At 32.0% G+C, this 15312-nt stretch overlaps 1 protein-coding gene across 7 annotated transcripts in view; it reads left to right on the plus strand.

Annotated features, from left to right (window-relative positions):
• Positions 1–15312, plus strand: part of LOC127723448 (dyslexia-associated protein KIAA0319-like protein) — a 60474-nt gene that overhangs the window by 10631 nt on the left and 34531 nt on the right. For all 7 annotated transcript variants that reach the window (XM_052230073.1, XM_052230077.1, XM_052230078.1 and 4 more), the window contains exons 3-5: positions 10468–10788; positions 11448–11630; positions 14755–14913. In XM_052230073.1, the coding sequence (XP_052086033.1) occupies positions 10468–10788; positions 11448–11630; positions 14755–14913 (663 nt within the window). The remainder of the gene's footprint in view (positions 1–10467; positions 10789–11447; positions 11631–14754; positions 14914–15312) is intronic.

Below are 15312 nucleotides of genomic sequence, written 5' to 3' on the forward strand. Positions count from 1 at the left end.
ACATTTTTCTTGGCCTTCAAAATGAGAGTTTACTGTTGAATTTGATGATTATCATTGCAAAGAACTATATACAAATGTAAATTGTATGAAAAGAAGCCAAGTATTATAGGGCTTTTAGCAAAAATAAGAAAATATCAGGAAAATGAACATTATATAGCAAAGAAAAATGGTACCACACCTTTTTTTCAAAAATTCTGGGCCCCAGTAGATTACATTTTTACTGATTAGTAACAATTACTTTTGATTCAAATCATATAAAGTGAAAAATGAAACTTACAGTTTATAAAGAGCAGATCTTTACAAAGATAACATTTTTTTTGCAATACACAAGTTGATATTGTTATGTTAAAGCAAGTGCAAGAGTGGGTGTATGTGTGTGTGATTGTTTTCTTTTCCCCTTTTTATTATAATGTTGATATTCAATAAAATATATTCACAGTAGAAAAAAAATGTAGTCAATTATTAAATTTTTTGTTTCCTATATCAAACCCCTTAACACCATAGTCAGGTGGTGATGTACAGGGATTGTAAAAAAAAAAAAAAAAAAAAAAAAAATTGTAAACTGGTATGATAGACAATTTTACACTTAATATTGCGTGCTATATAGGAAAATGTCAATTTGAGAGATTTTACTTGTAAATTGTCAATTTTACAGACAAGTATATCAATTAGCTGTCTTTTTAACCGAGACATTTTATGACTTTTTGTAAGGACAATTTTCAATAAAAGATCATGTGAATTTCTCACATGACAGAATCAATATGTTGTGGTAGTTTGTATGTTACGTAATTGGGATATAGTGTCATGCAATAGATTTAGATGACATCCTGTTTAGATCAGATGTTTAGTCAAGATTTATATTGTCATAAAAATTAATCACATCAGACTTCAAGTCTTGAACTCAGAAAATATTGCAATAAAAATTGTGAAATCAGCAAAAAATGTGTTATTTAAGTAAAACCTAATGTATTGTCCCCATTTGTGGCCCCTCACTGCATAATAAATGGAGATCATAAAGAAGTGTTTTATTGTGAAACATGCATGCAATATAAACCTATAATTTTGATTTTAGTGCTCAGGACATGCAAAAATTGATTTTGTATACAGACTCTATAAAAGCTATAGTCTTCTTACATCATAACTTTTATTGGTTGAAAATTGAGCTTTTTTGATAATCATTTGTGATTTCCAAATGCAATGTGAATGAATAGATTAATGTCAGTGAGAGACAGCAACCACACAAATTGTATTCAAAATTGACAACAAACGGTCAATAAGACTTCTATGATTTTGACTGAATCTGACCTGTTGTTTCATCCACTAAGTTGCATGTAAAGTTCAAACAGGTCAAGACATTTTGCTTTGTTTATGTAAAAGTTTTGTTTCTCTTGTGGACTATAGTACTACATGCATGAGTTTGGTTCTGAGAGAGAAAGAGGGAGAGAGATAAAATATTTAGAGAAAATACTTATGATGACATTTAACATTTAAACATGTCAAAAGGTCACTGAAAGTTCATTGTGAACTCTTAAACAATCAATTACAATTGACCAAAGCATGACATTTATAAGTTCAATGTTACTTACATTAAGCTCTAGACAAACAGGATAAATTGTCGGTCATTAAAATATTTTATATTTAAAACAAGGGAATAGTCAAAATAAGTTCTTAAACCTGTTAGCTCTAGCACAATATTATTTCAGTGTCATGGCCACTACTGGTAAATGGATTTTACAATGTCTGTAGTAATGCCTGTTGTTTTTTTTAATATAGAAGTTTTGAGATCTTTTCTTTTGCTACTTCTATATCTTTTGGGGCCTATGAAGTTCATCTACAGTGATCAATAAGGGAGCTACCATTTGATTTTTAGGGGGAGGGGGCTAGGATGAAAAATTTTGTCCTGCAAATTTTTTTAATTGTAATCTCTGTCCTGCCTTTTTATTTTTCACTCTATTCGGTCCTGCCTTTTTTTTTTAATTAGTTTATCCTGATTTTTTTTTTAAATTTTATCCTAGCAGGCTCCCCATAAAAATCAAATGGTAGCTCCCTAACATGTCAACACTTTGTTGTTGGTGGCTGGGTGTGTTTGACTGCCATATCAATTGACTAGGATTATAGTCAGTTTTCCTGTCAAAGGTCGTTAGTTATCTCTGGGAACTCTGGCTTCCTCCACTAATAAAAACTTGCTGCCATGATATAACCAGGAGTGCTGAAAGTGGTTTTTAACACCACCAATCAATCAATAATCTACGTTTTATTTTGAACGTTTTCGTTCAGAGAAAATCACTATGAGAAGTTTCAAGGAAAATAAAACATGTATTAAATTGTTGAAAGATTTATAACCTTAAGATTTCCTTGTGACAATGTCTTAGCTTAAACAAGAGGATTATGTTGTACAAAGGTATTTTATTTACAATGTAATGTATTCACAGTTTATTGGATTTAGATTAAACCATATGACATTATATGCATGTGTTACCAGAGTTCTCAAAATCTTGTTTTCCCTGGTGGTCCTTGAAGAAAATCTGCTGGTCCTCACTATTATTTCTATTGCAAAATACCAAAATTGTGTCGGTCCTTACAAAATTTCGGTGGTCAAATCCTTCGGACCATCACTTTTCGAGAACTCGGTGTTACATTTAATAGAACGAGAGAAGAGTATTGCATACCTACTGTATATTATCTTACACCAAGATGTCATTAAATGAAATAAGATACCCTGCATTTATGATGCTATTCAATTAACATATGATCGAATCTCTGAAAGACCCCTCTCCTAAATTATTGAAAACTATCATTCTTCATTGGCAAGAAAACTTGGTGTAAATAAGATACACCAATTTTGGCTAACATCCTCAAATATTGGACAAATGGGGGAATATAATCTGATAATCTGTTATTATGACATCCAGGATTTTAACTTTTGTTTGCACGATTCCAGTTTCTTTGGTACAAAGTTGCATAAAATATGAAAACAACACTTTATAAATTTCATGTGTCCGAAGCGCTTTTCTGGATTTACCTTCATCAGGAATATAAACACTTTAAAAACGAGTTAAACATAGTTGAACAAATTTTTTACAGATTCAGTCTCTATTTTCTCTTTGTCTTTATTATTTTGTTATAAGAATACATTAGTTAAAAGGCCTGTTAAACATTGTTAAATCAGATTAATGAAGTTTGGGAATGTAATATTTAAATGTATGTTGTAATGTAAGGTACTACAGATTATAATAACCAGTATTAATACTAAGTACAATGTTAATAATATTTATTTATAAGATAAATCAGATCAATATACAATATTATATATTGATCTCTAACTCTGATTTGTTTACTTATTCACATAATGGTTAATTTAAATTGATAAACTGTAGTTAAATCTAAATATGGAGTGTGGTTTGATTTGTCATTTATTAACCTGGTTATATATGAGGGGCCTGATAGGTTATTTTCGTTCTTCGTGATCGGCGCATTTTCGCTATCATGATCCGTCTTTTACAGATTTTTTTTTTTTATATTTTCGTGATCCGTGATCATGGAAATTTATTTTCTGTGAATCGTGATTGACAAAAAAATCAACTCGTGAATCGTGATGAGACCACCCCATCAGGCCCCTCATATATAAGTATATAAATGAACATGATTTGATCTGCTTGAAATTTCATAATGATTTAACATGTTTAAGGAATATCGACATAAAAAAACCCCAGAAAGACATTAATACAAATAGATGTTGGGTAACAGCAAACCAACAACAAAATTAACAAGATTTTAGTGTCGGTGAAAAAATTTATTGCTATTTTGTGTATTTTCCATAGCCATATATTCTGTTAATTCAGAAACAATTGTGATTTTGAAATGACCAATCAGAATGCGAGATCTTATTATTAAGATACTCACCCAGTTGCATTATTCACATTAATAAAAAACCTTGCAACGCAATATACAAAAGAATTATATCATTAGTTATTTCTCCATAAAATATTATTTTTAAGAAGGATGCCAGGTCATTGTGGTAATGAAAATGGCATTACAATTTCAAAAGTGGGAAAATATACTAAATAACCGTCCTGGAACAATAGTGCGAAATTATCAAAATCTGCTTTCAACACCAAATTTCCTAAACATGCTGAACACGCTAAATGACAAATCATTTTAACCCAGAAAATATCAGGTTAAAACAATTCAGTTCAGCAGAAGCAAAACAAATAAGAATAATTATAAGTAGACTTCTTATTAGATTCAAAATATTGAGTAAAGCTGAAGCAAAACCGTGTTTTCATATAATTATTATGACGAAACAGAAAAATATGAAACATTTCATTTAAAGGTTATTTTGCATTAACATTAAGGAGTTTTTTAAAGAACATTAATGAGTTTGATAAGTTTATTTGTTTTCATAGTCCATGGCAAACATATAAACCTAAAGTTTGTTCTATTTATATCATAGAAACAGATCACATGAAGTAAGCAAATCATTTCTGGTCTAGCCTCAGACAGTAAATATTAACTGGTGAAATATGATTTCCTTTAATGACATTTAGCAACCACAAAACTATGAATTCATAGGAATCGATGAGGCTCTCAGAAGTGTTGTAATTAAACAAGATAGCAATGTGATTATGCAATCGTTCTTGTTATCATGGTTATAGATGAAACACTAAACCATTTTTATACGACCGCAAAAAAGTTTGCGGTCGTCGTCAGCATCGTCCGAAGACATTTGGTTTCCGGACAATAACTTTAGTAAATGTAAATAGAAATCTATGAAATTTAAACACAAGGTTTATAACCACAAAAGGAAGGTTGGGATTGATTTTGGGGGTTATAGTCCTAACAGTCCAGGAATTAAGGGCCAAAAAGGGGCCCAAATGAGCATTTTTCTAGTTTCCAGACAATAACTTGTGGAACAGTGTATGGATCTCTCTGAAATTATACCACAAGTTTCCATACCACAAAGGGATGGTAAGGATTGGCTTTGGGGGTTATGGCTCAAACAGTTTAGGAATTTAAAGGGCAAAAAAGGGGGAAAAACAAGGGTTTCCTGGTTAATGGACAATTAAAAAAAAGTACAATGTTATGTTTGGATTACCTCCCTTATACTGCTTTTAAATTATGTATAAAGAAATGTTGTATTGCCTTGAGGTGATTAGCTGTCAATTTATTTTTAGAAGTTACTATTTAAAAATGCTGATTAAGGAATATTTGATATATTAATTTTACCCATGATTATGTATGTCATTTTCTATTTTAAGACTCTTATTATGGGGGGGGTGTGAAAATTTTTTTTTTTTGGGGGGGATCAATTCGCAACATTATAGTGTATTGCACAAAAGCTAAAAATTGAATGTAAATTCAAATCATATAACCAATTCTAAGTTCTTGAACTACAGTTATTCTGTGTCAAAAACCTATTATGTGTCAAATATTTAATTACAATCCAAATTCAGACCTGTATTAAGCGCGAATATTGTGTCCATTTTTGCCCCAACTGTTCAGGGTTGGACCTCTGCGTTCGTATCCAGCTGCGCTCGGCGAAGCAATTTATTTGATGTTGATGCACAGACAAAATGAATAAAAAGATTTTGATCTTGTTTCCTATTCCACCATGCATCATAATGTTGGTATAAATGAATATAGAGTATCTTGATTTGGTCACCAGTAAATTTGCTATTTTTGTCGAGCCTGCGACATTTATGTCGTAAAAGTGAGACATAGCGATCCTACATTCAGTCATCGGCGTCTGCTGCATCAACGTTTAGGTTCAATTTATGGGTAAAGTTGTTTAAGACATCAATTATTTTGTCAAACCTCCTTGGAATTTTATTAAATTTTGATAGAAGCTAGTTAATGACCAAAATCATGAAATTACAGGATCCAGAGCAAAATGTAGAAAATATTTATTTTCATTTTTCCGTATTTTACTGATAAATTGACTTAGTTTTTATACGACCGCAAAAAAAATTTTGTGGTCGTATATTGGTATGACGTTGGCGTCGTCGTCGTCATCGTCCGAAGACACATTAGTTTTCGCACTCTAACTTTAGTTTAAGTGAATGGATCTCTATGAAATTTTACCATAAGGTTCAATACCACAAAAGGAAGGTGGGGATTGATTTTGGGGGTGATGGTACCAACAGTTAAGGAATTAGGGGCCAAAAATAAGCATTTTTGTAACTTCCAGACATAACTTGTGTGTAAGTGTATGGATCTCTCTGACAGTGTACCACAAGGTTCCATATCACAAAGGGAATGCTGGGATTGATTTTGGGGGTAATTGCCTCCAAATTTTAGGAAAAAGGGGCCAAAAAGGGGCATAAAACAAGCATTTTTCTAGTTTCCAGACAATAACTTGTGTGTAAGTGTATGGATCTCTCTGACATTGTATCACAAGGTTCCATATCACAAAGGGAATGCTGGGATTGATTTTGGGGGTAATTGCCTCCAAATTTTAGGAATTAGGGGCCAAAAAGGGGAAAAAAACAAGCATTTTTCTAGTTTCATGACAATAACTTGTGTGTAAGTGTATGGATCTTTATGAAATTGTACTGCAAGGTTCCATATCACAAAGGGAAAGCTGGGTTTGAGTTTGGGGGTAATTGCCCAAAAAGTTTAGGAATTTGGTGCCAAAAAGGGGCCAAAAAACAAGCATTTTTCTAGTTTCCAGACAATAACTTGTGTTCAAGTGTTTATATATGGATCTCTCTGAAATTGTACTGCAAGGTACCATACCACAAAGGGAAGGCTGGGATTGAGTTTGGGGGTGATGAATCATAAGGGGGTTAAAAAATTGGGGGGGGGGGATTTTTTTTTCTTTTTTTTTTCTTTAAAATTTTCCATTTTAAATTGGTTATTTCTGATTTATATATAAAAGCAAATATTAATGAGTTGGTTTGAATAGGTAAATTAAAATTTTTTTAGTTCTTAGACCACTTTCATTCTGTGTCAGAAACCTATGCTGTGTCAAATATTTAATTACAATCCAAATTCATTGCTGTATCAAGCTTGAATGTTGTGTCCATACTTGCCCCAACTGTTCAGGGTTCGACCTCTGCGGTCGTATCAAGCTGCGCCCCAGCGAAGCATTTTATTTTCACAGTTAACAAGTAGATACAGTCTGGGGTTAAAGTTTGTTACACATCAATTACTTTGTCAAACCTTCATAGAATTTAATGAAACTTTGGCAGAAGCTTATTTATGATTAAGAGATAATGTTTAAAGCAAACTTTTGAAAACATAATTTCATTTTTAGTATTTTTCTGAAAGATGGACTTAGTTTTTTACAGCTAACAGTTTACAGACAGTCTGGGATTAAATTTTTTTGACCTGATAAATTTGTAAACCTTCATGGATTGCTATGAAACTAATAGACAGAAGCTAATTTTCAAGACAACCAAATGGCATCTAAAGAAAAAGTTTGATATTTTTTGAAATTCTGTATTTTACTAATAAATGGACTCACTTTTTAAGTCAACGTTACACTTTTACACTGACAGCAGCAATCGTAGGCAAAACACAGGGTTTTGCAGAACCCCTTATGAATTTTTAGAGATAGCATCCTGCATCAGACAAGCCCTTTATTGAGATTATTATATTCTCTATTTTTATGCCCCCGCCTTAGGCAACAGGTGCATTAAGTGTTACCCTTGACAATTCGTCTTTCTGTCCTTCCGTTAGCTACCTTCTTAAAAGCTTTATATTTTCCAAGGTGGAAGACCTGGATGCTTCAAACTTTGTATATGGATGCCTTATGTATGAAGTTTCCATCTATCATATGTCCATTGCCCTTGACCTCATTTTCATGGTTCAGTGACTACTTGAAAAAAAGTTAAGATTTTTTGTAATGTTAATTTCTCTGTTATTATGAGTAATAGGATAACTATATTTAATATGTGCGTACCTTGCAAGGTCATCATGCCCTACATCTGACCTCGACCTCATTTCATGGATCAGTGAACAAAGTTAAGTTTTCGTGGTCAAGTCCATGTATCAGATACTATAAGCAATAGGTCTTTTATATTTGGTGTATGGAATGATTGTAAGGTGTACATGTCCAACTGGAAGGTGTCATCTGAACTTGACCTCATTTTTATGGTTCAGTGGTTAAAGTTAAGTTTTTGTGTTTTGGTCTTTTTTTCTATTACTATATGCAATAGGTCAACTATATTTGGTGTAAGGAAATATTTGACAATGTACATGTCAGTCTGGCAGGTTTTATTTGACCTTGACCTCAAATTCACAGTTTATTGCTCAGTGTTTAGTTTTTGTGTTTTGGTCTGTTTTTCTTAAACTATAACCAATAGGTCAACTATATTTAATGCATAGATTGATTGTCAGGTGTACATGTCTGTCTGGCTTGGTTCATCTGACCTTGACCTTATTTTCATTGTTCATTGGTCAATGTTTAGTTTTCCTGTTTAAAGTCTGTTTCTAAGAAACTATAAGCAATAGGTCAACTATATTTGGTGTATTGAATGATTGTAAGGTGTACATGTATTTCTGGTTTTCTTGGATTATGTTAAGTTTATGTGATACTTTTAGTAAAGCTTTATATTTAGGACTATCAACATAAAATCAATGGTCAGTAAAGAAGGCGAGACATTTCAGCGTGTGCACTCTTGTTTCTGTAAATTTAAAAAAAAGGAAATATTGGACAAAAACTAAACTCATATTTCTTTCCTTTGGCCTTTGGGGCATAAAAGGATAACATCAGAATACCAATTTATTTTATGATTGTAGCTGACAGTCTGGAAACAATGAGCTTCATTGATAAAAACTGTAATGGATCAATAGTCGTAATAGTAGCTTGAATGGTGTCATTAGAAAATCAGCAGAATTGATATTACTTAATAGATAGTCAATCAGACAAAATTTATTACTTTTTACCATCAGATGATATTATTGGACTATAAATCGTGTAATAAGTGGTTTGTGTAGTACACAAATTGTTATACGTAGGCAAAGGAAATAAGAATGGAAACAAATGTAGTGTAATGTTCTTTGCCTCATTTTCACTGTCTATGTTCATCAATATATAAAAAGTGAGAAATTTGTACAGGGTACGCTGTGAATCCTTTGTTGAGATCGAACATTTTGATGGAGAAAAACTTCTATAGAACAATTTGCTTTCATTTGATTGAAGTTTCCAAAGGAGTTCATTCAAGTGTTAATTAATTCTGTTTATTATCATATACATGTATTTTATAAATGCTTAAATAAATGTACAACTACATGTAGAATAAAATTTCAGGTCCAAATTGAAGAAATATTTTTCTTAAAAATCATTTTGACTTTTACTTATGATGCAGTTGTAAAGCATCTCTCTTATAAATACCTAGCCCTACCTATAATAAGATAAAGATGTCTTAATATTTACAACATGACTTGGGTTTGTAAAATGTTCTTAACAAGAAAAATTTGAAGTGTGATATATAGGAATGGGATCTCTATTTAGAACCTCTTTGATAGAAAGTAAATTTATTGTTGAAATTAAATTTGTCTTTTCAAAATTTGTATTCATTAAAGAAAAATATGTTAGTTCAAAAATACATTTTTGAAAGGAAATAATTGGTGAAAAGTTACAGTAGTACTTGAATTTTGTTGGAGGACGTAGTCGGTTGCCTATAATTGCTTTCATCAACTTCATTGGAACTTGGGTGGATAGTTGTCTCATTGGCAATCATATCACATCTAATTTTTATACGCCTGTTTACAGGACGTATTATGGTATATCATTGTCTGTTAGTCCGTCTGTCGTCAACATGTCGGACAATAACTCAAAAACGTTTTACTCAATTTGCATGAAACTTGGGTGAATTGTTTATATCTATTGACGTGAGCTCCCTTTCGTATTTTTTATAAATTTTAGATTTGACGTTTTCGAGTTATGGGGTTTTATTCATTAAAAAAGGGGAATTTTTCTGTTTTCGGACAATAACTCAAAAAAGCTTTCAGCAGTTTAATGAAACTTTGATGAATTGTTTACATCTATTGACTTAAGCTCCCTTTCGATCTTCATAAATTTTAGATTTTATGTTTCGGAGGTATGCGATTTTATTCATAAAATAGGGATGATTTTCCAGTTTTCGGACAATATCTTTCAAGTGCTTTGAGCAATTTTCATGAATCTTTGGTGACTGGTTTATATCTATTAAGATAACCTCCCTTTAGTTTTTCATAAATTTCTGACATGACATTGAGAAGTTATTGAATTTTACGTATTCTTTGAAAAAAGCCACAGGCGTATCATGCGCTCATGGCGCAGCTGTTTATTATATACATCATGTACATCAGAAGCTATGGAGAATAAGAGAATAAAATGAAGCAAGAGGTCTTTTAATATTCACAAAAATATATTCTTGAGTATTTTATAAAGCTATTTCCAAGCTCTTATTTCATGTACACTTGACCTTGAAGTTTGCTGTGCAAATTAATTTTTTTAAGCTGATCCCCTTTCTTCTTCAGGTGTTCTCAGCGTTGATATTTGTCGTAAGGATACCAGTACAGAAGAACTGACCTCAGCATTACACCAAGGTGCCTTACCAGTAGGAGGTTTTCAAGCAGGGAACTTTTCAAAAGACACCAAAGCAACCAAACTTTCAACCTGTATATTAAGCTGCTGTAACCAGGACAATTGTGACGCTGTCTTCTTCTTTCATAATCCTAAAATAGATTCAGTTACATGTTATCTGATACAATGTAATAAGACATACCCAGGATCATGTGATCCAGGGCCAAAAGGCAACGCTACAAATAAAACATACTTTGTAAATGTTCGAGATGTTGGTAAGTATTAAGATATGTGTTATAAGGATCTGGAAACACTACGTTCTGATTTCTGTAATTATTGCATGGAGGATGGCAGATATTTTAAACATTAATAAATCTCTTTTAACTGTTTTGTATGTAAATCAAGACACCACACCAAATACTTAGCATTTTTATGCTCTTAAGGGCTGTAATTCCTTTAAAATTGTCAAACAGAGTAACATAATGCTTCAAAATTCTCATGACCCATTTACATGAGTATTTATATACTGTTCATAATAAAACAAAGATCGTAATGGAATACAATGAAAGGATTCTTTCTGTAAGAGGTCAGAAGACCAAATGATGCAATGCAACCATTTCAGAGTTAATTTGCCTTTTCTTCAAATTTTCTTAATCAGTTTTCAAAATTAAATTTATAGTGCAGTATTAGGAAAAGAAATATACATTGATATGTTTTTTAGTTTTTTCCCAGGGAGGAAGTACTCCTGCTCAGCGTGAAGGATCTTGTAATATACATTGATTTGTTTTTTAGTTTATTCCCAGGGAGGAAGTACTCCTGCTCAGCGTGAAGGATCTTGTAATATACATTGATTTGTTTTCCAGTTTATTCCCAGGGAGGAAGTACTCCTGCTCAGCGTGAAGGATCTTGTAATATACATTGATTTGTTTTCCAGTTTATTCCCAGGGAGGAAGTACTCCTGCTCAGCGTGAGGGATCTTGTAACATACTGAGTGAGAAGTCTGGTTGTGAGGAGAATGAAGAGTGTAGGTTAAAAGCTACAGTCTCATCCTACGACACAGAATGTGTCTGTATCAAGGGATACAAGTTTGACGAAAACAAGAAATTATGTGTAAAAGGTAATGTTCTGTTAAACTACAGACATTTCAGTAAATGTAACACTCAAGCATTATAAAGGAGTTTTCAAAACTCATGCATTCCACATGTATATTTTTCACACCCTCAAAACATATGATCATGATCTCACTGTTAACCTGAAAAAAAAAAAAAAAAAAAAAATAGCACATCTCTGTCTGTTATAAACATATTTCTGATGTTTTGTAACACAAACTGTTGAACTATTGACCAGTTTTGTTTCTTATGCTTTATGGTTAACATGGTTAAATCTAGTCAAATTGCCAGTTTTTAAAACAATAACAAGCTGTTGAAATACAAACTTTTTTTAAGTGGAAAGGTTTAATTCTGGTAATACATTACCTTAGATTTATATATAATCTGCCTGAGTAAGTTTGATTTACCATGCAGCTATCTATTTTTAAAAAACCTCTATTTATAATATAAGTTGAGAGAAATATTAGATAAATATTGCTAGTGCAAAAAAAAAGTAAACATTTCACTGAATGTGGTGGTGTTAAATTGAGCATCATTTATACTTATTTTATCAATTTCTGCATGGACAGAAGTGATCTATTTCTAATCCTCACCATTTAATTTAAGTAACAAATTTCATTGATTCAATTCAAAGGCAACAGTCTGTCTTATTGTAACATTGTCTAATAGTTCAATGTGATATAATTCGGTTGAATCGTTACAATGTACAGATCATTGTCACATGTGTTGCCATGTAAATTTAAATCAATGGCGAAAAACTATATTTTGAATCGTTATAAATATTCTTTATAAAAGATTTGAAAATTGAATTTATCCTACGCATTATAATATACATGAAATTATTGCCACTGGACATTAATCAATCAATAATCAATCATTTTAAGGGGCGAGTAGGTTTGTCTCAAGTAGGAGTATAAGGAGATGTAGGGTAAACAAATGAGACAGCAACCCAAAAACTAAGAAGCAGTTAAAAAATGTCTAAATTTCAACATGACTATGGTTTTTAAAATGTTCTTAGCAAAAAAAACTAAAGTGTGATATATGAATGTTATCTCTATTTAGATCCTCTTTGATAGAAATTAATTTATTGTTGAAATCAAATTTATCTTATCTAAATTTTTGATATAGAGAAAAATATTAGTTAAAAAAAACATTTTTCAAAGGTTTGAATAAATGTTATAGGAAACGACTCGTGAAAAGTAATAGTAGTCCTTGATTTTTGTTGATGTCCTTGAGTATTTTGCCAGTCATCTTGTTTATTGATATTCTGTATAATACCACACAACCTTGGTACACAAAAATATCAGACACTAAGGTCAAAGAAACATAACATTACATTTTTATAATATTGTGGATAAAAAGATTTGATAAAGGATTTAATGTTGAATTATTGATAAACCAATTGCTGTTTTCTTATCAAAGTCACAGTGATACTTTTAATATCAAGCAATAACTCACACCTCATTGCAAGTTTAAAATGGCTGGTATCAATGTTTCAAACAAAATTCTTAGCTAATTGTTAATAATGCTACATCTGAACATTGAAAAAATTAGGTGGGGTAAGGGTGATGTAATATCAACAGAACATTCTCTGGTCTGAATTTCATTAAATATCTAGGGGACTGTTAATTTAGAAATTAATGTATCAATTTATTAATCCCTGACCTCTGGCAAAAATGCGAGACTGCAAAAGTTTTTAAAGGAAAATCACTACTAAAATCTTGAATGCCAGTTTTTATACGACAGCAACATTTTTGCAGTAGTATAAGGATTTTCATGTTTCCAGCCTACAACTTGAGTATATGTCCATGGATCTCTATGAAATTGTACCACAAGGTTCCATACCATAAAAGGAAGGTTGGAATTGATTTTGGGGGTTATGGCCCAAACTGTTTAGGAAAATGGGCCAAAATAATACTTTTTGTTGAGCCTGCGACTTTTGTCGCAGAAAGCTCGACATAGGGATAGTGATCAGGCGGCGCTGGCGTTAGCTAACTTCTTAAAAGCTTTATATTTTAGAAGGTGGAATGTCTGGATGCTTCATACTTTGTATACGAATGCCTCATGTTACGAAGTTTCCGTCAGTCACGTGTTCAATGTCCTTGACCTCATTTTCATGGTTCAGTGACTACTTGGAAAAAAAGTTAAGATTTTTTGTAATGTTAAATTCTCTCTTATTATAAGTAATAGGATAACTATATTTGGTATGTGCGTACCTTGCAAGGTCCTCATGCCCGTCAGACAGTTTTCACTTGACCTCGACCTCATTTCATGGATCAGTGAACAAGGTTAAGTTTTCGTGGTCAAGTTCATATCTCAGATACTATAAGCAATAGGTCTAGTATATTCGGTGTATGGAAGGACTGTAAGGTGTACATGTCCAACTGGCAGGTGTCATCTGACCTTGACCTCATTTTCATGGTTCAGTGGTTATAGTTAAGTTTTTGTGTTTTGGTCAATTTTTCTTATACTGCATGCAATAGGTCTACTATATTTGGTGTATGGAATGATTGTAAGGTGTACATGTCTAGCTGGCAGGTGTCATCTGACCTTGACCTCATTTTCATGGTTCAGTGGTCAAAGTTAAGTTTTTGAGTTTTGGTTTTTTTTTTCTAATACTATATGCAATAGTTCAACTATATTTGGTGTATGGAAATATTTTATGATCTTTATGTCAGTCACGCAGGTTTTAATTGACCTTGACCTCATTTTCAAGGTTCATTGCTCTGTGTTCAGTTTTTGTGTTTTGGTTTTTTTTACTTAAACTATAAGCAATAGGACAATTATATTTGTTGTATCGAAGAATTGTTAGCTGTACATGCCTGCTTTGCATGGTTCATTTGACCTTGAACTCATTTTCATGGTTCATTGGTCAATGTTTAGTTTACTTGGTTAATGTTAAGTTTATGTGACAGTTGTAATAAAGCTTTATATTTAGGACTATCAACATAATATCAATGATTAGTAAAGAAGGCGAGACATTTCAGTGTGTGCACTCTTGTTTTTTTATGCTGAATTTAACCTTGCTAACAATGCATTTATGTATTGGATATTGGACAATAAAAGGAAAATGTTCAATTTCAATTTTTCATGTTCTTAGACAACAAAAAGCCCTTTGTTTGTATTTTTCAGAGAAGAAGACCAATAAGATATGTGATCCCTCCAAGTCTGAGTGTGGAGACCATGAGGAATGTTATGTACCCAGTAATCTCAGTCCACATCTTGGCATCTGTGTGTGTAATAAAGGGTACGAGAAAAATGACAAAGGCGTCTGTTCTTCTGTCATTCCTAGTAAGTTTTTATATACAGTTTTTAAGAATATTTGAAAATGTTGTAATAATTTGATATAATCAGAATTGCTTGAAATGTGTTGTGTTCAGGTTTGTTGTGAATTAACAATAATTAAAATTCCTTTCTTGTCTTCGTGGTTGTAATTGATGTGATTTGTTGTAACTATATGTGGTGGGAAAATTTAATTTTATATGAAAGACTTTTCCAGAAATTATCAGTTGTTTGACTTAAACATTGAAATTAATTGTTCAAATTAATTTGTTATAATGTCTTTAAAAAATGTAAGTCTTGCAAAAATTGGTTCGTAAGTCTTGCAAAAATTGGATTCACACATTTTTGTCTCGCCTTGAAAAGCGATACATAGGTATGCTGTTTCTTGCGGCGGCATCAACGAAGTAT

Source organism: Mytilus californianus, unplaced genomic scaffold (assembly GCF_021869535.1).
Source record: "Mytilus californianus isolate M0D057914Y unplaced genomic scaffold, xbMytCali1.0.p SCAF_13, whole genome shotgun sequence".
In the NCBI taxonomy this organism is placed as follows: Eukaryota; Metazoa; Mollusca; class Bivalvia; order Mytilida; family Mytilidae; genus Mytilus; species Mytilus californianus.